Source organism: Typopeltis vanoorti, chromosome 24 (genome assembly GCF_054136105.1).
Source record: "Typopeltis vanoorti isolate ZY-2024b chromosome 24, IOZ_Tvanoo_1.0, whole genome shotgun sequence".
In the NCBI taxonomy this organism is placed as follows: domain Eukaryota; kingdom Metazoa; phylum Arthropoda; class Arachnida; order Uropygi; family Thelyphonidae; genus Typopeltis; species Typopeltis vanoorti.
Genome location: NC_143572.1, coordinates 45749888 through 45770876, shown reverse-complemented (window position 1 = coordinate 45770876; position 20989 = coordinate 45749888). Strand labels below are relative to the sequence as shown.

General features: G+C 33.9%; 1 protein-coding gene across 2 annotated transcripts in view; it reads right to left on the bottom strand.

The window, feature by feature from the left end:
• The window catches only part of LOC150093148 (endoplasmic reticulum disulfide reductase DNAJC10-like), a 185147-nt gene that overhangs the window by 29898 nt on the left and 134260 nt on the right, over positions 1-20989 (bottom strand). For both annotated transcript variants that reach the window (XM_090413490.1, XM_090413491.1), the window contains 2 exons: positions 12190-12391; positions 6586-6714 (listed from right to left, as the gene is read on the bottom strand). In XM_090413490.1, coding sequence (XP_090269616.1) covers positions 6586-6714; positions 12190-12391 — 331 coding nt within the window. The remainder of the gene's footprint in view (positions 1-6585; positions 6715-12189; positions 12392-20989) is intronic.

Here is a 20989-nt window from a genome sequence, read left to right as displayed (position 1 = left end):
AATATCTGTTGGATTTCTGCAGTCAGGAATACATGGACTGGTTATTACTAACACCATGTTCCAACATAAAAATGTGCACAAATTCACATGGAGAGAAGAGGCTAGGAATAAGAAAAGTCTCATTGACTATGTTATTGTTGATAGTGATGTTTTTTCCCTGGTGCAGGACACCAGAGTGTACAGAGGATTTGAAATTGGAAGTGATCACTATTTAGTCTTGAGCAGGATAAAATTGAATATCATATTGAAAAGAATAACATGTAAGAAAGTTTTAAAGCGAATAAAAGTTGAGCAGCTCTCAGATGTGAACTGTAGACTAAAATACAGAAAGATTATTGAAAAGAAAATGAAAGAGTTTGAGAACAGGAATCAAACCTTGGACATTCAGTGGCAAACTCTGAAGAAAACATTGATTGATTCTGCCAGAGAGGCACGTGGTGAGGTTGAGTGCAAGGATAAAAAAATCAGAACTCCCTGATGGACACAGGAAGTTAAAGAGGCAGTGAAGGAAAAGAAGAAAGCATATCAAAAGTTCCTGGCAAATAAGTCAGCTTTTACTCTTACAGAATACAGAGACAAATGTAAGAAAGCTAAACACTGTGTAAAACTAGCTAAACAAAAGTCACGGGAGGACTTTGGCAAGAATATAGAAAATAAATATCAAGAAGGTGGCAAAATATTCTGGAGGTTGTTGAAGAAACTTAGGAATGGAGGAAAGAGTACTGTAAAAGGAGTTAGAAATGATAAAATTGACATGAAAACAGGAGAAAAAGATATCCTTGAAGTATGGAGTAATTACTTTGAAAAACTGCTAAATGAAACAAGCAGTGATGACAGCACAGTGATAAAAAACACTGACCAGGCATGCAGTCAGGAATACATATCCATACTTGAAGTAGAAAAAGCCATCAAAGGCTTGAAATGTGGAAAGGCAGCAGGAGTAGATGATATTTGACCAGAAATGCTGAAGTATGGTGGTATGAAAGTCTTACAGTGGCTGCACTGCATAGTTCAGAAAGTCTGGACAGAGGGACGAATTCCCGATGATTGGAGTAAAGCTCTAATAGTACCCATATATAAAAAGGGAAATAAAACTGAATGTGAGAATTACAGAGGTATTTCACTACTGAGTGTTCCTGGCAAGATCTATACAAGTATACTTGAGAAACGGTTGAGAAGAATTGTGGAAGAAAAGCTTGGTGAAGAACAAGCTGGATTCAGGCCAAATAGAGGCTGTCAGGATCAGATCTTCACTTTACGACAAATAGTCGAGAAAGCATGGGAATATAACAAAGATCTGTATTTAAGCTTTGTCGATTTGGAAAAGGCATATAATAAGGTGCCAAGAGAGAAGCTATTCAATACGCTGCAGTTATATGGTGTCGATCGAGCATTATATCAATCTTAGGTGGTATGGTCACTTAAATAGAATGGGAGAGGAAAGATTAGCAAAACAAGTGTTCTTTGCCAGGTTAGCACGAAAACCACCCGTAGGAAGACCAAGATATAGCTGGATTGATACGGTACAAAGTGCCTTAGACGACAGAAATATAAGATCTGATAATGTTGGAGTCTTGACAAGTAACAGACTGATTTGGAGGAAAATTATAGATAGGAAGTTAGTAATGATGTAATTTTTTCATGTAGTACTGTCATATCCTGTACACCCCTTGAGGGTACATGGCAGGAATTTGATGAAGATGATATCGATTGATATACCAAGAGACATATTTTCTATAAAACTTCCTTGAGATATTGAAAAATTAATTACAGAATGAACTGCACCTATCTGTGACAAAAATATAGCAGTAAAAAAAGGCATCATCTTCAAATTCCTGCATGTACCCTCAAGGGGTGTATAGGATATGATAGTACTACATGAAAAAAATTACATCATTATTAATTTCCTATCTACAATTTTCCTCCAAATCAGTCTGTTACTTGTCAACACTCCAATATTATCAGATCTTATATTTGTATCGTCTAAAGCACTTTGTACCGTATCAATTCACCTATATCTTGGTCTTCCTCTCGGTCGTTTTCCTGCCAACCTGGCAGAGAACACTTGTTTTGCTAATCTTTCCTTGCCCATTCTGTTTAAGTGACCATACCACCTGAGATTAGTTCTGCTAATGCATTCCTGGATGCTGACAATGTCAAGTTCTTTCCTAATATCCTCGTTTTTAATATGATACTGCCATTGATGCCATCTGTTCACGCCTATAATCTTTCTCAGGACTCTCACATCTGAAGTCTCTAGTCTTTGGTCAAGTGTTTTACTTCTGACCCAGCTCTCAGATCCATAAGTTAAAACTGGTTTGAACACTGTCTTGTATACAGCTAATTTAGTGTTCTGACTAATTTCTCTCTTATTCCATATGAATTTATTCAATTGACTTCCCACCATACCAGCTTTGCTGATTCTGTTGTCTATTTCTATATTTAATTTACCATCGTCAGTAAAAATCGTGAATAAATAGCTGAAACGTTTTACTTGTTCCACATGTTCTCCATTCACAACACAGTTGACATTTTCAATGATTCTGCCTATTTTCATTGTCTTTGTCTTTTTATTGCTGACCTTCATACCATATCTATTACAAGAGCTATTCAATTTAGTCAGAGATTCTTGCAGACTTGTAGCGGATTTATTTAGAAGTATAACATCGTCTGCATAAAGCAAAGAGCTGACATTAACATCTCCAATTTTGATATCATGTTTAATACCACTTTCCTTCATAATGTGATCCATATAGATAATGAATAACAGAGGAGATAATGTACATCCTTGTCTCACACCAGATTTAACATTAAACCATCTTCCTGTACTTCCTTGAATTCTAACTGCTGACTTACAACTCAAATAAAGACTAAGTATTGCTTGATATAATGTCCCATTGACACCATATAACTGCAGCGTATTGAATAGCTTCTCTTTTGGGATCTTGTCATATGCCTTTTCCAGATCGACAAAACTTAAATACAGATCTTTGTTATATTCCCATGCTTTCTCGACTATTTGTCGTAAAGTGAAGATCTGATCCTGACAGCCTCTATTTGGCCTGAATCCAGCTTGTTCTTCACCAAGCTTTTCTTCCACAATTTTTCTCAACCGTTTCTCAAGTATACTTGCATAGATCTTGCCAGGAACACTCAGTAGGGAAATACCTCTGTAATTCTCACATTCAGTTTTATTTCCCTTTTTATATATGGGTACTATGAGAGCCCTACTCCAATCATCGGGAATTCGTCCCTCTGCCCAGGCTTTCTGAACTATGCAGTGCAGCCATTGTAAGACTTTTATACCACCATACTTCAGCATTTCTGGTCGAATATCATCTACTCCTGCTGCCTTTCCACATTTCAAGCCTTTGATAGCTTTTTCTACTTCAAGTATGGATATGTATTCCTGACTGCATGCCTGGTCAGTGTTTTTTTAACCACTGTGCTGTCATCACTGCTTGTTTCATTTAGCAGTTTTTCAAAGTAATTACTCAATACTTCAAGGATATCTTTTTCTCCCGTTTTCATGTCACCTTTATCATCTCTAATTCCTTTTATAGCACTCTTTCCTCCATTCTTAAGCTTCTTCAACAACCTCCAGAATATTTTGCCACCTTCTTGATATTTATTTTCTATATTCTTGCCAAAGTCCTCCCATGACTTTTGTTTAGCTAGTTTTACACAGTGTTTAGCATTCTTGCATTTGTCTCTATATTCTCTAAGAGCACAAGCTGACTTATTTGACAGGAACTTTTGGTATGCTTTCTTCTTTTTCTTCACTGCCTCTTAAACCTCCTGTGTCCACCAGGGAGTTCTGATTTTTTTATCCTTACAAACAACCTCACCACATGCCTCTCTGGCAGAATCAATCAATGTTTTCTTCAGAGTTTGCCACTGAATCTCCAAGGTTTGATTCCTGTTCTCAAACTCTTTCATTTTTCCTTCAATAATCTTTGTGTATTTTAGTCTACAGCTCACATCTGAGAGCTGCTCAACTTTTATTCGCTTTAAAACTTTCTTACATGTTATTCTTTTCAATATGAAATTCAATTTTATCCTGCTCAAGACTAAATAGTGATCACTTCCAATTTCAAATCCTCTGTACAAAAAGGCAATCAAATTTAAAAGAAAAAAAAATAGTATCTGCCCTAAAGCCTTTTGTGTATCCCTATTGATACATATACCACACTTTGGGAAACACTGATCTAGAGATGATGTGTTGGTAAGTGGATAAGGTAATTAATTATTCGTATAGCCTGAAGGAGGTCTCTGTAAGTTAAACCTTTTAAGAATGCATGCAGGTTTTTTTTTTTTTTTTTTTTTTTTTTTTTTTTTTTTTTTTTTTGAAGTGCTATTGCTGAGAGGAGTGGTTATGTTATATATGATGGATATGCCTTGCAGAGGATAGATTTTCTGTAGACTGAAAGGATGACTACAGTGTCAAGGAAAGCTAAAGAGTTGTTTTCTTTTTCAATGATGGATGAATGAATCCTTGGGTATTAGCTGTTGAGGCATGTTAAAATGTTTCTAAAAGGTGTTGACAAATGAAGAAAACATCAATATAGTGTAGTCATATAGCCATATTGTGGATTTGAGAAGGGCAGAGTTTAGGGACGTGTTTTCAAAATGCTCCTTGAAAAGAACAGTAAGAGGATAGGGAAGAAGGAGCCAATATCTTTGCCTTCAATCTGCTTGTAGGTTTTTCACATCCCAATTAAAATAGCCAAAGTGCATAAGGCTGATGTTGTGTGTGTGTGTGTGGGGGGGGGGTATATGCATGAGTTCTGAGGGTTTTTTTTAGTGGTTTATTAGTAAATAGGGAGGCTATATCAAAACCATCCATGATGTCAATATCTTTAAGGAACATATTTGACAAGCAAAGTTTGAAGTGCACAGAGTTTTGGAAAGAAGTGTGGTCTGTAATACGAAGAAAAAGATAAAGAGCTCTTAAGTTAAGTATTTGGTCACTTTATAAGTAGGGAAACCAATACTGTCATATGAGTTTCAAGGGTGTGTTTTGTTTGTGTATTTTTGGTAACCCAAACTCATCTATAAATGACAGGAAACAACTTCGATAATTTTTGAAAGCTTGTTCTTATATTTGGGTAGAGTCAGTATCAACTAAGCAGTATGTAGATTAATCTCTGAATAAGATCCATAATTTTTTATCATGTTCAGAGGGATCAAGTACTAATGTAACATTACCTCTGCTTTGTTGATGAAAATATTGTGAATTTGGTGTACCTTTTTAAGTGCAGCAAATTCTACATAAGGTCATTCCTTGTTGGATGCTTTAAAACTTTAAAATGTTGGGTATGTCTAGCTGGATATTGTTGGCACTATGGAGGAGAAAGAGGAAGAGAGGCGACTGCAGATGCTTTGTTCTATTTTTGCCATAATTTGCAGACCTTGGTATTTCCTTTGGAGTTATGGCATAGTTTAGTTCACATTACCAAAACTCTGGAAAACCATCATTTTGAGACCTTCAGCAAGATTCAATCATTGCACACACACACACACACAGAGGACACCAATTAGGAACACAGGAACCTGCCTTTTGCATCAGTCTGTGTTTGCCTTCCTAATGATATGCCTGCATGTACATGCTTAGTATATTTCTTTGTATCTGCAAAGATACCTTGGTTGGGTGAAATATTGGCTTAGTAATCTAATTAGCTAAATAAATTTAGTTATCTTCAGATGAGTGTTTTGTCCACTAAGCAACATGAGTGATAATCAAAACTAAGTATCTAGAGCAGATACATTCAACATTATTTTCTTTTACCAAAATACTATTAGAAAACACTGCATTACCAGTAAATTTTTAAAGGATGTTGGTGCCATTTACTTAAATTACTGCAATCTCTAGTAGTAGTGGGTTTAAATCCCACAAGCATGAATGTTTGTCTTAATTTCAAGGAAGATTAGTTTAACTACAACAATCAAGATCTTGATCTTATTCTGGGTAATTATTCTTTTCAACCTTTTCCATTCTATTTAAATTATCATACTACTTGAGATTAACGCTGACACATTCTGAAAAGCTCTTTACATCAAATTACGTTCTAATTTCTAACAAGGGTCTGCCATTGTTAATGGTTCACTCCACTAATTTTCATTACATTTCTCATTTCTGTGCTCTCCAGTTTTTGATTAAGTCTAAATCAACTCTCAGATCCATACATTAAGTAAAAGTAGTTTGAACATTGTCTTGTATATATGGCTGATTTTCCCTTTATTCCGAACAAACTGAACCAGTTCTACCATGTCTTGCTTATTCTCTTATCTATGTCCATAACTAATTTGTCATTTACATTAAAAATTGTGCTTAAATGGTTAATGTTACTTGTTTTCTATCAGATCACTGAGCATGCAATCAATGTTTTCTATTTTCCTGTCCATTGTCAGATATTTTTAACTATCTGACAATGGACAGGAAAATATTTAAGAGTATAACATTACCTACATAAAGTAAACTGAAAGCTAGGGCATGATATAACTCATTCTGTATAGAATACCATTGAAAAATGTATATGTAATAATAAACAATCCATCACCACAATTCAATGATGACAAGCTTACCTGCGTTTTTCCATTTGCACTTCCTAAATAAAGTATTACAGTAGGATAGGCATTAACACCTGCTTGCTGACAGACATGTGGATGCTCGTCGCAATTTAATTTTCCTGCATTTACTTTATCTTTCAAGTTCTGAAATTAAAACATGCAATTTAAAGTTCAAAGCAAGAGAGCAAATTATTATAAATTTTCAAATATCTTGAAAACATGCACAACTAAGAAAAGAAAAGAATTATTCCTCATTTTACAACGAAGTAGACAAACATTGTTTACTTAATTGACTAAAATAGCAATAGCTATTTATTTCATTACTGTATTTACTCGAATATAACTTGTCCTCACGTATATCTCACACCCCTGATTTTACTTTATGAAAAAAGAAATTAAAAACTTTTGCATGTACTTAGCACATGAAAAAAAGTTTAAAACTTTAAGAAATAGATAGTGAATGTTATTGGCAGTTTCAGATATTTCGGAATTTGGTTGAAGAGAATCAGCATTTCAACTCAACAATCATCAGCTTGCCTTTGTTAGTCATGCAATCTCTTGTTAATATTGCACCAATCATATGCGAGACCAGAAGTAGCGATAGTGAATAGTAGATTCTTGGTAAGCCATATCCATTTTCAGTTTTTTTTTTTTTATTTATTTATTTTTTTTTAAATCATGATAATCTTATGATTTCTGAAATGATAAAAGGACAAGCAATAATGAAACTGTTTGCTTTAATTTAATTACAGAAAGCATTGTTGCTGAAGATTCAAATATACCGTGCAATGAAGGTGAGCAGCCGATCGCATAATAAACATTGATAATTAAAATTTAAAGGCATTCATTTTATAAATAATGTGAGCAATTATAAATTATAATGAATACTGAGAATTTAATTATAAATGCCAATTTAATATTTTCCTGAAAATATTTAGTTTTTGAAAATCCCACATAATATCTCACACACTACAATTTTTTTTCAACTTTATTTTTTTCGGAAATAAAAGAACAAGTTATATTCGAGTAAATATAGTAATTTCAATAGTAAATTGAATGAACTGTTCATGATCAAGATTCCAGTTATGAAAGATATACATCATTCAAGCACAAGTTAACATTTTAGGATTCTTTCCAGTTGTTAATGGAGACCAACAATCTAAAATTGCTGCAAGACTGGTGAAACCCTTAAGCAAAAGCATTAATAAAAATGAATATCAAAGATATTGATATTCATATTGCATCGCTTAAAAGTGAACACTCAAAAGCTCTCCATCATTTTGGTAAATTTTAAACTTTCAAATGGCAAACCATGTTTACCTACTTGGTCATAAAAGTAATGGATATTTATTATTCCTTCATTTCAAACTTTTCAAAACAAGAAGCTTTTTTGGCTCTTTTCTGTACTGCTCATGTATATAACGCATTTTTTGCATTCAGGCAGTTCAATTGCAGTATTATCTATGGACAAAGCCAAACACTTAGCTTCTTTCTATCTTCTTCTCTACACTCTGCAATGATAAGATAGATAAATATCCTCTGACCATTCCAAACAAAGCATCACATTTAATGCCTACAATAACTTTATCAAAGATTGATGAAGAGTTTGATCAAGGACTGTACTCCAGAATTCATTTCTACTTTATATGACATTTTCCACTTCATGTATTTATTCAGTATTTGGAAAGAAGAATGCCACCTATTCCTGGAGAAACTTTGTAACTGAATAAACTATTCTACTGTTCTTAATGGTTTGAATTCAGTGTAGGACATTTGAAGAAATCTTTATTGGGGCTTTAACAATTGATGCCGAGTTAGGTGATCTAATACAGAGGTAAATGATTTTTCCTTCAAGAAACTTTGGTTTTTCAGCCTGCAAGAAAGACAAACCAGAAAGGAATGCAAGCAGCATAAACTCAAGATTAACTGCGATATCATATTATTATTATTATTCGTGACACCTCCAAGGAGTCTGAAGACTCATCACGGGAGGACACCTACTGTACAACTCCCCGTCTCCACTACTACACAGAACTTCTACTATCAATCACTTACATCAACGCCATCTACTGCCCACAACCACTAACACCACTAGTATTTTTTTTGTCTGTAAACTGCATGTGTTCTGAAGGGCCGATTTGTCTGTATGCGGAATGAAAAACCAGAGTTTCCGGGAGGAAAAAAACCCTGCTATCTCCGTATGAGATCAGCTAACTCACCTTTGATTGAAAAAGTCCATATAAAGATTCCTCCCATCATGACGAGAATCGAACTTAGCTCTTTTCTAACCGAAGGGCACAACACAGTGTCGTTCTTCCAACTGCACTACAGAGGAGCTAAAAATATCATCAGATATTTTTATATGAAGTCATGTAATTTGGCAATGACAACTCCATAAGCCTAAAATGAAGAATACTTGCAACAAGAAATGTAATTCTTAAATATATATACTGAAGCATGTGTGTGTCTGTGACACATTTTACACATGTGCAGAATTTTGGAAACGTGGGTCAAAGAATTTGATATTGTAAATGAAAAACATAATATTCCTCAACGAATTATAATGCTATGCTCTATGTGCTTGATAATTTTTCTCTCTCTCTCTCTCTCTGGAGACTCACCGATTAAATCAATATGGATTCTGCTATTCTTGTTGCAGAATGGATCTTCTAGCTAACCTTACTCACCTTTGGAGAAACTGAAGCAGTTACTCTTGATGTTTTGAAGGCATTTCAATGAGTGTGGCATCATAGATTTCTTGTGGACTGCTATATTTTGGTATTCTTTCTGCCTTTTGTGAGTGGATTGCCACCTTCCTCTCTGGTTGTTTGGGGGGGGGGGGTCATGGTGGATTGTTTCCTTTCAAAATGTTATTCAGTATCCCAGAGCTCTGTGCTCTACACTCTGCCCTCCTATATATCAATGATCTTTTCATTTTGACATGCAATCCTATTCATAGCTTTGATGATGACAGTACATTTCATTCCTCTTTTCATTCTCAAAACTTTGTAGTACTCAAGTGATTCAAGACGTCAAGATCCAATGCTCTCAAGATTCCATAATCAATGCCTTAAACACCAATCATCATTCTCAATTGGTGTGAAGATAATCTGGTGAGTTTTAATGCAATCCCGTCTCATTTTCTGGACAAGAGTATGCTTCACTTTCCCTCACTCTTGCTAATATTATGCTTGCCAATCAGGATCAGTTTTCTCTTTTGGCTTATATCTAGCCAACCCTAGCAAAAACATACCATTCCCACTGCCTCTTCAGCCCACAAAAAATCTTGTTCTTTTTCTTTCAAAATAATAGTTCTCTCTTCAAACAATGTCTCTCTGCTCACCTTCTGAAACTTCATAAAGCACAACATTTGCTGTCTTAGAATATTGCTCTCACATTTGGGATGGTGCACCTAGGATCTCATTCAAAATGCTTGACTGTATTCAGTGGAGAGCTATTCGCTTAAATGGTGATCCCTCTCTCTCTCTCTGTATGACTACATCTAGCTGCTTTGCCAGCACTGTTGGTACATCATGTCTTTTTTATAATGTATTTCTAGGGATGCTGCTACACTGAATTGGTCACTACTTTCCTTAAATCATGTATAAACACAAACAGCTGCTGGTCAATATCCATACACAGTTCAGTTTCAAACTTATCAACTTTTCATCCAACTCCTTTACTTCCTTAAATAAATAATAAATTACACGATAACCACAGTAATTAACTTTAATGAAATGAAATGAAAGTACATATCTTGTACTTTCATTGTATTTTGTATCGTGTACTTTCATTTCATTCAAGTTAATTACTGTGGTTATCGTGTAATTTATTATTTATAATCATGTCAGTTACCTTTAAAGATTAGTCCTTCATTCCCTACACCTCTGATTTTCTGGAAATCTTCCCCATACTGTTTTCCCCAGTGATTATAATCCTCAACTCTGTAAAAATAAGTCTCTGTAATTCAATCATTATAATACTTTGGTTTCAAGTGGTCTGCATGCATGATGAACTTGAAGCAGCCTTACCTTTCTCTTTGTATTCAGCAGCTTTGCTTAAAATTGCCCTTGTAGTTAAATTCGCCCATTTTGTGTTCTTTTTCCTATCTTTGCTCTGGACTCACCTTGTTCATTTTTCTTTATTATTTTAAGTTTGACTTTCAGTGATATTACTTTTCGAATAATTTTCACACTTCCACTTTTTTGCTCACTAATTCTTTTACTCATGATTAAAGGTTGGGAAAATACTTTAAAATAAAAAAAGTAAGGAAAACAGCATTGGAAACACGAGATATGATCAGCAAAATGCTATATAATTAGCAGATGACATAAATTTGGAACATAGTGTATATGGAAATAGTATAGTCTCTCAACCAATCATGTATGATATCAGATCTCTCCTATGCCAGCAATTTTTACATCGGAGATGAAATTTATCACCTGGTGTGAGACCACTATCCCACTTATTGAATGCCTGAAGTGGTTTGACAAAGTTTCATATTGGTCTCTTTTTCACCATCATTAACATCAAATTCCGGATGTGTACCCTGAGGCAGGGGGGGTATTAAAGATATGACAGCACTACATGAAAAGTTTATACTTTACTAACTTCTGTAACAATTTTCCTACAAATTAATCTTTTATTTGTCAGGACTCCAGTACTGTTAGATCTTATATTTTGGCCTTATAAGGTATCAATCTGCATACATCTTGACAAGGTTACAAGACAACTCTTTTGCTAACCATTCCTCTCCCATTCTGCTTAAGTGATCGACAATACCAACTGAGGTTGGCTTTGCTTACACAACTACAGAATGCTAACAATATCAAGTTGCTTCCTAATATATCCTCATTTTTAATATGATACTGCCATTGATGCCATCTGTTCATTTCCCTAATCTTTCTCAAACTCTCATATCTATAGTCTTCAATTTGATCAAGTGTTTTTTTCCCTAACCCTGTTCCCAAATCCATAAGTTATAACATTTATTTTTAAGATGTATATATAGGCGCACTAATCGAATTTTACAGACACATTAATTGCATTTGGGTATAGAAAAAAAATGATGCATAATCGACGATTGCTGCACACACACACACATGAATGTTTTGGATGTGCATTTTCATAAAACCTTCAACAGCACACCTATGTTCCAAAAATGTATCATTCCCAAATGTTGCTGCCACTTTCTGTGTTTCTTATATAATCAAATGCTTCCTAACAATTTATTTTATAATAAGTTTATTTTTGGTACTGATTTCATAAATGAAAAACATCAATACCAATCTCATAAAAAGTTTCATTTTCAGTGTTTAAAAACATGAGTTTCTAAACATTTTAAATTCATCTCACACTAATAATAATTCTGAATTAATGAACTACTTCAGGTGTTTTTAAGTAGACCTTAAAATATCACCCATATGTATTCATATACCACAACATTCTTGTTTTTATTCAAACAATCATCTGGAAGAAAAACGTTCACATTTTATCAACTACATAGTTTTTAAACTTACTTAAAAAGGAAGATTAAAAGTTAAAAAAAAATTAGGAATAGCTATTAAGAAATAATCAGATGTAATAATCATCATAAACAGCATAACAGAAAATATTCACCTTTGCAACACTTTCAAATTCAGGTGCAAAAATCTGGCAATGACCACACCAAGGTGCATAAAAATCGACCACCCATGGATTTTTGTCAGTAAGAACATTATTGAAGAAATCTCCAGAAGAAAGAGTTTTGACATGACTTGGTAGGAAACTGTATACCCATGCTCTAAGAGATGAGGCATCTCTGTTCCAGTCATTATAGAAACTATGAAAGAATACATTTTTGTAAACTTATTTATACTGATATTTTCAATAGTTATTTATTCTTAGAGTAAAAGGTAATGGGAAAAAGTATACAATCTTATAAAAATGAGCATTACAGCATACCTAACAAGGGATTGTAAAATTAAGGGGCTATCTATAACTATTTTATATAGGTGTCAAAGATTATGAAGCATTCCATTCAGAAAAATGTCTAGCTCTTGAGAATTCTCATGCTTTCACAGAACAATAATGATATGGAAGGGCCATTAGTTCTGATGCCTCATTATGATAACCTCCTATATTGGCTTTTCGAAGAATCTGGCACCATTATACACTCACATGGCAGTCTAAACAAAAACCAAGACCTCATCTTGTATAATATTTTGAAGCCTTTCAACCAATCAAGTAGGATATCAGATCTCTCTCCTATGCTAGCAATCTTTACATGGAGGATGAAATTTGTCACCTGTGAGACCACTACCCCATTTATTGGATGCCTGAAGTGGTTTGACAAAGTTTCATATTGGTCTCTTTTTTACCATCATTAACATCAAATTCCTGACGTGTACCCTGAGGCAGGGGGGGGGGAGTTGTACACATATGAGAGCACTACATGAAAAGTTTATACGTTACTAACTTCTGTAACAGTTTTCCTACAAATTAATCTTTTATTTGTCAGGACTCCAGTACTGATAGATCTTATATTTTGACCTTATAAGGTATCAATCCACATACATCTTGACAAGGTTACAAGACAACTCTTTTGCTAACCATTCCTCTCCCATTCTGCTTAAGTGACCAACAATATCACCTGAGGTTGGCTTTGCTTACACAACTACAGAATGCTAACAATATCAAGTTGCTTCTTAATATATCCTCATTTTTAATATGATACTGCCATTGATGCCATCTGTTCATTTCCCTAATCTTTCTCAAACTCTCATATCTATAGTCTTCAATTTGATCAAGTGTTTTTTCCCTGTTCTCAAACTGGTTTGAACACTGTCTTACATACAGATAGCTTAGTATTTTGAATTAATTTCTCTCTTATTCTATATAAACTTATTCAGCCGACTTCCTACTGTATGACCTTTGCTAATTCTGATGTCTATTTCCAAATTTAATTTGCCAACTTCATTAAAAAAATTGTGCCTCAACAGCTTAAATGTTTTACTTGTTCTATATGTTCAGCTGATGTTTTCAAAGTTTCTGCTTATTTTTATTGTCTATTTATTGCCGGTTTTCATATCAAATTATAATAGCTATTCAGTTCAATCAGGGAATCCTGCACACTTGTACTGGACTTAATTAGAAGTATAACATCATCTGCATAATGTAAAGAGCTGAGATTGAAAATAACATATCCAATTTTGATATCAAGTATAATATCACTTTTCTTCAAAATGTGCAACTTTGTCTCTCACCTGATTTAACATCAAATCCTGTACATCCTCCAATTTTTTTGACTTACAACTCAAATATACACTATGTACAACTGGACCTAATGTATTGTTTACACTGTGTTAGTAATAATTACTTTAATTTCCTGAAGATTCGATTTTCATATTAAGGTCATCATATGGAGTATACATACATAATACACACACACACACACACACACACACACACACACACACAACACACAAAGAAAAACTATATTACATTTCAAACAGTATAACAGTACGCCAAAGTGACAATGATTTGATCAACTGTTATTCTACTGGCCTGACTTCTAGTGAAAAAAAAAAACCTACATCAAAAGCTATATTCTATTTATAACATCATCAGGTGCCCTTTGTTAATTCTATGTAGAGTATCAGGGCATAATCAGGAAGGCCAGATTTACCAGTTATTAAATTTAACACTGTTTATGTTCCTTTCTTTGGACATAAATTGTGTGTTCTGTTTCACCTATATAGGGAAAATTACAGGTGCAATGAATACAGATTATTCCACGGGTAGCCAGTGGAGGAAGTGGATCCTTGGATGAGTGACATTAAGTTATATTTCTGTAGTTAATGCCACCTTTAATCCTGCAAAATTAAAAAACTTATTCAACTCATCTAAGGATCCACTCCCTCCACTGGCCCACCTAGAGTATACCATATTCACTGCACCTGTAATTTGTCCTATATAGGAGAAACAGGATGCACAATTCCTATCAGAAAAGGAACATAAATGACACATTAAATTTAATAACTATGGTAAATCTGGCCTTTCTGATCATGCCCTGAATATTCTACATAGAAATTACCAGAAAGGCACCTGTTGTTTACATCGCATCAAAACGCAGTATGACATAAATTTATGTAGGCCTGCGAAATTCTTATCAGCCATTCTAATTTTAACAATAATGATGGTCTAAAAATCTCAAGAATATGGAAGTAATTTTTAGCGGAACCTATGGCATAGTAATTAAATAATAAAGTAACACGTAAAAACCACAGTGATATCTTTAATTAGTAAAAAGACAGATATTTCGTACTAAAATTAATAGTACATCTTCAGTGTCTGTAACAGTAATAGGAATGGAATATAGGCAAACATTCGGTGCGATCACCTATTAAAATACAATTGTTACCGTGTGCTAGGAAATAATAGAAATAACAAATTTAATCTATTAAGATAAATGGTTTTTTTACATAAGATAAAAGTCTCCCAGATATTTGAGAGAGACATACAGTCATTTCTATTTAAATTCGGTCAGTGTAAGATAGTTTCACAACTTTCTTGGAATAAGCGTTCATATTTGAATCTGCATCTATGGAGGAGAACTGCTTTATCCCACTGGACATTATGAGTAGAGTCAATACTGTGCTGCACCGCCAGACCAGACTTCAGAAGTTTGTTATAATCAATATAATATTGATGTTCTTTTATTCTTTTTTCCAAAGAACAGCCAGTTTGTCCAAAATAAGAGACATCGCATTCGCAAGGTATTTGGTAAATGCCAGCCAAAGATAGAGAAGACAGTTTATCCTTTGTAGAAGGTAATAAAGAAGAAATTTTGTTGATAGGAATATATGTTGGAATCAGTTGATACTTTTTCAGAATTCTACCTATAGGTTCTGAGATTCCTGGAATGTACAGAATAGGAATTCTGCAGACTGAAGAAACTGTAGGTGTTGGAACATAAGATTCAAGTATCTGTTGGATTTGATTGGAGTTGTAATAATTTGATTCCATTAACTTTTTAATGATGGAAAGTTCTTGTTGTAAGATTATTGGGGAAGAGCAAACTTTATGTGCTCTATGAATTAGAGATTTAAGAATACCAAATTTTTGAGACGTGGTGTGCAGACTTTTTTGTGAATGTATCTGCAAGTAAAAGTGGTTTTCAAAAGACGCTTGTAGATAAGGTACCAGAAGACGTTCTAGTAAGGAGGACGTCCAAAAGTGGTAAAGTACCAGAGTTTTCTTTTACCATAGTGAATTGGATGCGTGGGTGAAGGTTATTTATCCGTTGTAGAAAGTTCATCTCCACACACTGAAGATGAACTTTCCACTTTTCTACAACGTTCCAACACCTACGGTTTCTTCAACAGTCCGCAGAGTTCCTATTCCGTACATTCCAGGAATCTCAGAACCTACAGGTAGAATTCTGAAAAAGTATCAACTGATTCCAACATACATTCCTATCAACAAAATTTCTTCTTTATTACCTTCTACAAAGGATAAACTGTCTTCTCTATCTTTGGCTGGCATTTACCAAATACCTTGCAAATGCGATGTCTCTTATTTTGGACAAACTGGCTGTTCTTTAGAAAAAAGAACATCAATATTATATTGATTATAACAAACTTCTGAAGTCTGGTCTGGCAGTGCAGCACAGTATTGACTCTACTCATAATGTCCAGTGGGATAAAGCAGTTCTCCTCCATAGATGCAGATTCAAATATGAACGCTTATTCCAAGAAAGTTGTGAAACTATCTTACACCGACCGAATTTAAATAGAAATGACTGTATGTCTCTCTCAAAAATCTGGGAGACTTTTATCTTATGTAAAAAACCATTTATCTTAATAGATTAAATTTGTTATTTCTATTATTTCCTAGCACACGGTAACAATTGTATTTAAATAGTGATCGCACCGAACGTTTGCCTATATTCTATTCCTATTACTGTTACAGACACTGAAGATGTACTATTAATTTTAGTACGAAATATCTCTTTTTACTAATTAAAGATTTCACTGGTTTTTACGTGTTACTTTATTATTTAAGAATATGGAAGGCACATATTCTACCCACATAACCTTTTGGTCTAAGAGTTAATTATAATTAGGAGACTAAGTAATTTAGGATCAAAACTCTAATATAACAAAACTCATGTTAAACTATGGATTAGGCCACCACTTTTTCTCTATTAAAACTATTGATATGAATTTGTTCTCTGATAATGTTAGAAATAGAACATAGCTTTGATGTAGTTTTTTTTCCACTAGAGGTCATGCCAGTAGAATAACACTTGATCAAATAATTGCCACTTTGGCATACTGTTTGAAATGTAATATAGCTTGTCTATATATACGTATGTATGTATACTCCATATGATGACCTTAATATGAAGATTGGTCGAAACATTAGGAAATTAAAGTAATCATTCTTAACATGGTTATAGTTTCCATAATTTTACTGAAATGAATGCTGATCACTGTAACACCAAAGGAAAGGAACCATATAAAAGTAGTTTTGAATAGCTTTTCTCTTGGCACCTTGTCATGTGCCTTTTCCAGATCTACAAAACTTAAATACAGATCTGTGTTATAGCAGGGGTCTTGGATTATGTAAAAAATAGATAAAAATACAAAAAATAAATAAAATAAATCTTTAGCTCACTCATAGCACTAATGTTGAGAAAAGTCTACATGCAAACACAAGGATAAATAAAACTATTAAAACACAGAAGTCGAAAAAATTTTTATTGTCAAATATTTTAACCTGAAATTAACAGGTCATTAATGGCAGGTAGGCTAGTAAGTATAAAGCGGAACATTAACAATGAATTGTATAAAAAGCAGTCTGAGCTGCATGATGATATAAATAACAAAGTGATGTTAGGAAGGTACAGTAATTGGTATGAAAATAAACTATTGATGCCTGTGTAAATTACACTTCCTAGATTTTTGGTAAAAAGAGGCAGTAGTTCTGATTCCAATTAAGTTGATGAAGCATGGCTTCAGCACTCTCCATAAATAAACAATTATTATTTAACAAAAAATTAAAGAATGTGAAAGCAACATTGAAAACCAAAACTGGACATTCAGAAAAACTGAATACTCAGTAGCTGACTTTGAAGAAAACAGACTGATTCAGCCAGAGAAGCAAGTGCTTGAATGCAAAAATTGAAGAATTAAAACTTTATGGCAGACTGAAGGAGCGGAAGTCATGGAAAAAGAAGAAAGTTTTTAGCAAATAAGTCAGCATAAGCTTTGAAAGAATACAGAAAAAAACATGTAAGAAAGTAAAGGAGTGTGTAAAAGTGGCTAAACAAAAGTCATGGAAGACTTTCAAAAGAATACAGAAGATAAATATCAGGAAGGCGAAAAAAAAAAGTTTTGGAGCCTATTGAAAAATGTTTCAAATGGAGTAAAGAGTGTAAAAGGAATCAGAGATGATAAAGGTAACATGAAAACTGAAGATAAAAAGCCATCAAAACCTGAAATGTGAAAAGGCACCTAGGCTAGATAATATTCATCCAGAAAGATTCAAATATGAAGGTATAAAAGTTTTACCATGGCTGTAAGAGGGATGAATTCCAGATGACTGGAGTAGAGCTCCCATGATACCAACCTATAAAAAAGGGAAATAAAACAATGTGACAATTATAGAGGTATTTTCCTACTGAGTGTTCCTGGTAAGATTTATGCATGCATACATACTTGAGAAATGGCTAAGAAAAAATTGTGGAAGGGAAGCTTGGTGAAGAACAAGCTGGATTCAGACAAAATAGAGGTTGTGAGGATCAGATTTTTACCCTTAAGACAAACAGTTGAGAAATCTTGGGAATATAATAAGGAGATCTGGAAAGTGCATATGACAAGGCGCCAAGAGGAAAGTTCTTCAAAATGTTACATTTATATGGTGTAAATGGGACACTATATCAAACAATACATAGTCTCTATTTAAACTGTAAGTCAGTAGTTAGAAATGAAGGATGAACAAGAAAATGGTTTGATGTAAAACCATCATCATCATCATCAAATTCCTGCCATGTACCCTCAAGGGGTGTACAGGATATGACAGTACTACATGAAAAAATTACATCATTACTAACTTCCTATCTACAATTTTCCTCCAAATCAGCCTGTTACTTGTCAAGACTCTGACATTATCAGATCTTATATTTCTATCGTCTAAGGCACTTTGTACCATATCAATCCACCTATATCTTGGTCTTCCTCTGGGTCGTTTTCCTGCCAACCTGGAAGAGAACACTTGTTTTGCTAATCTTTCCTCTCCCATTCTATTTAAGTGACCATACCATCTGAGATTAGCTCTGCTAACGCATTCCTGGATGCTGACAATGTCAAGTTCTTTCCTAATATCCTCATTTTTAATATGATATTGCCATTGATGCCATCTGTTCACGCCTCTAATCTTTCTCAGGACTCTCATATCTGCGGTCTCCAGTCTTTGGTCAAGTGTTTTACTTCTGACCCAGCTCTCGGATCCATAAGTTAAAATTGGTTTGAACACAGTCTTGTATACAGCAAAAAGGATGTACATTATCTCCACAATTATTCATTATCTATATGGATCCTTATGAAGGAAATGGTATTAAATCTGATATCAAACTTGACTATGCTAATCATAGCTCCTTACTTTATGCAGATGTTATATTTCTGAATAAATCCAGTACGAGTTTGCTGACTTCCTACCATACCAGCTTTACTAAATCTGTTGTCTATTTCCATATTTAATTTACCATCTTACTAAATATTGTGCTTAAACAGTCTTTTTATTACTGATTTTCATACCAAATTTATTACAATACTAAATTGAATAACTGTTGAGATGGGTTAGAAATAAAACAGTTAATCAAAGACTGGAGACCACCGATATGAGATTTTCTGAAAAAAATTGGAACAAACAAATTGCATCAATGACAAAATCATATTATAAATGAAGATATTAGGAAGGAACATGACATTGAATGAGCTGGGATAATCTTGGGTGGTATGGTCACTTTAAAGAGATGGAGAGGAAAGATTATCCAACCAAGTATATATGATTACAAGATGGATTGATTTGGTTAGAAGTGCTTTAGAAAACAAAATATAAGGCATGACAATATTGGAGTGCTGAAAGATGATATATTAAATTTTTCATGAAGTACTATAATAGTAGCTCTCTCTCTCACACACACACACACACACACACACACACACACACACACACACACACACACACACACACACACACACACACACAGTCCTAAATTTGCTTTGCTTTCTTTTTCGAGTTAATGCCATTAATGCACAATAATAATACTAACTTGTTTTTGGCCACAAATACACAAGTAATATGTTTTTAGATGTTTTATCAATGAAGGAATATGATTTTGTGAGTGATGTGCTTTAAAACAAATCCATTTTTCTGGAAAAAACCTACAGTTCAAATTCTGTTTACAATGGGAAATATTTAATGTAAGCCCATTTGCAGTATGTTTCTGTGACTTCTGAGACCAGTCCAGCTACTTCTGCCTGATCTCTCAGGCAGAAGTAGCTCAACTTTTTCTCTTGATTTTTCCTCTTGTACATCTTGTGTGAAGATATACATAGGTCAGACTGGAAGAAGTTGCGAAATCCACAACAAAGAACATTGAAAACAAATGGGAAGAAAAAAGTGGACTCATAGCACATCCTCAAAGAACATCACAAAGCAAATTGGCAAACATCCTCCATGCCATACTTAGAAGAGAATTACTTCGACAGGTTGTTCAAGGAGTCCTCTGAGGTCATTCACTCAAAAGGCACACTAAATAAAAATCAAAGAATGATCCTTCATTACATCTGGAAATCATTAATTAACATGTGTAAAATTAAAGATGTCCTATGCCAGCCATCACATACAGAGTTTAGAAAACAATGGAAAGACTGCACGTGACATGCCTAATGATACTCATGATTAGACCATCATTCCAAGCCTTTTCAACTATAGATATTAACTGCTGTTGAAAAACGTTTAAGCTTTTGCCTTTTTTTATATATATGTTATGTAACCTCCTGATGATGCTGTTATTTATGTAGACAATCATGTAGAGGAAATACATCTAGTATAAATAAACAATTGCATATGACTTAAAAAGCTGGTTATTATAATTCAAGCAAATCTACTCATAGGAATCAAAAATAAACTAGCCTAAGAATGCACAGTTATGTAAAGACATAATATGCTATTGACAATCCCAAATACAATGTGTTTATTCTACTTTTTCAACCATCAGTAGTTGAAAATGTAGAATACATCAATAATTTCACATCTATGTCATTGAATTTCCCAATGACATAGATGTGAAAATTTAGTTGATAAAATTCTTTCTTTTAAGGTTACACAGTGATCAGCACTCATATTTGTAAATTTAGAGACACAAAAA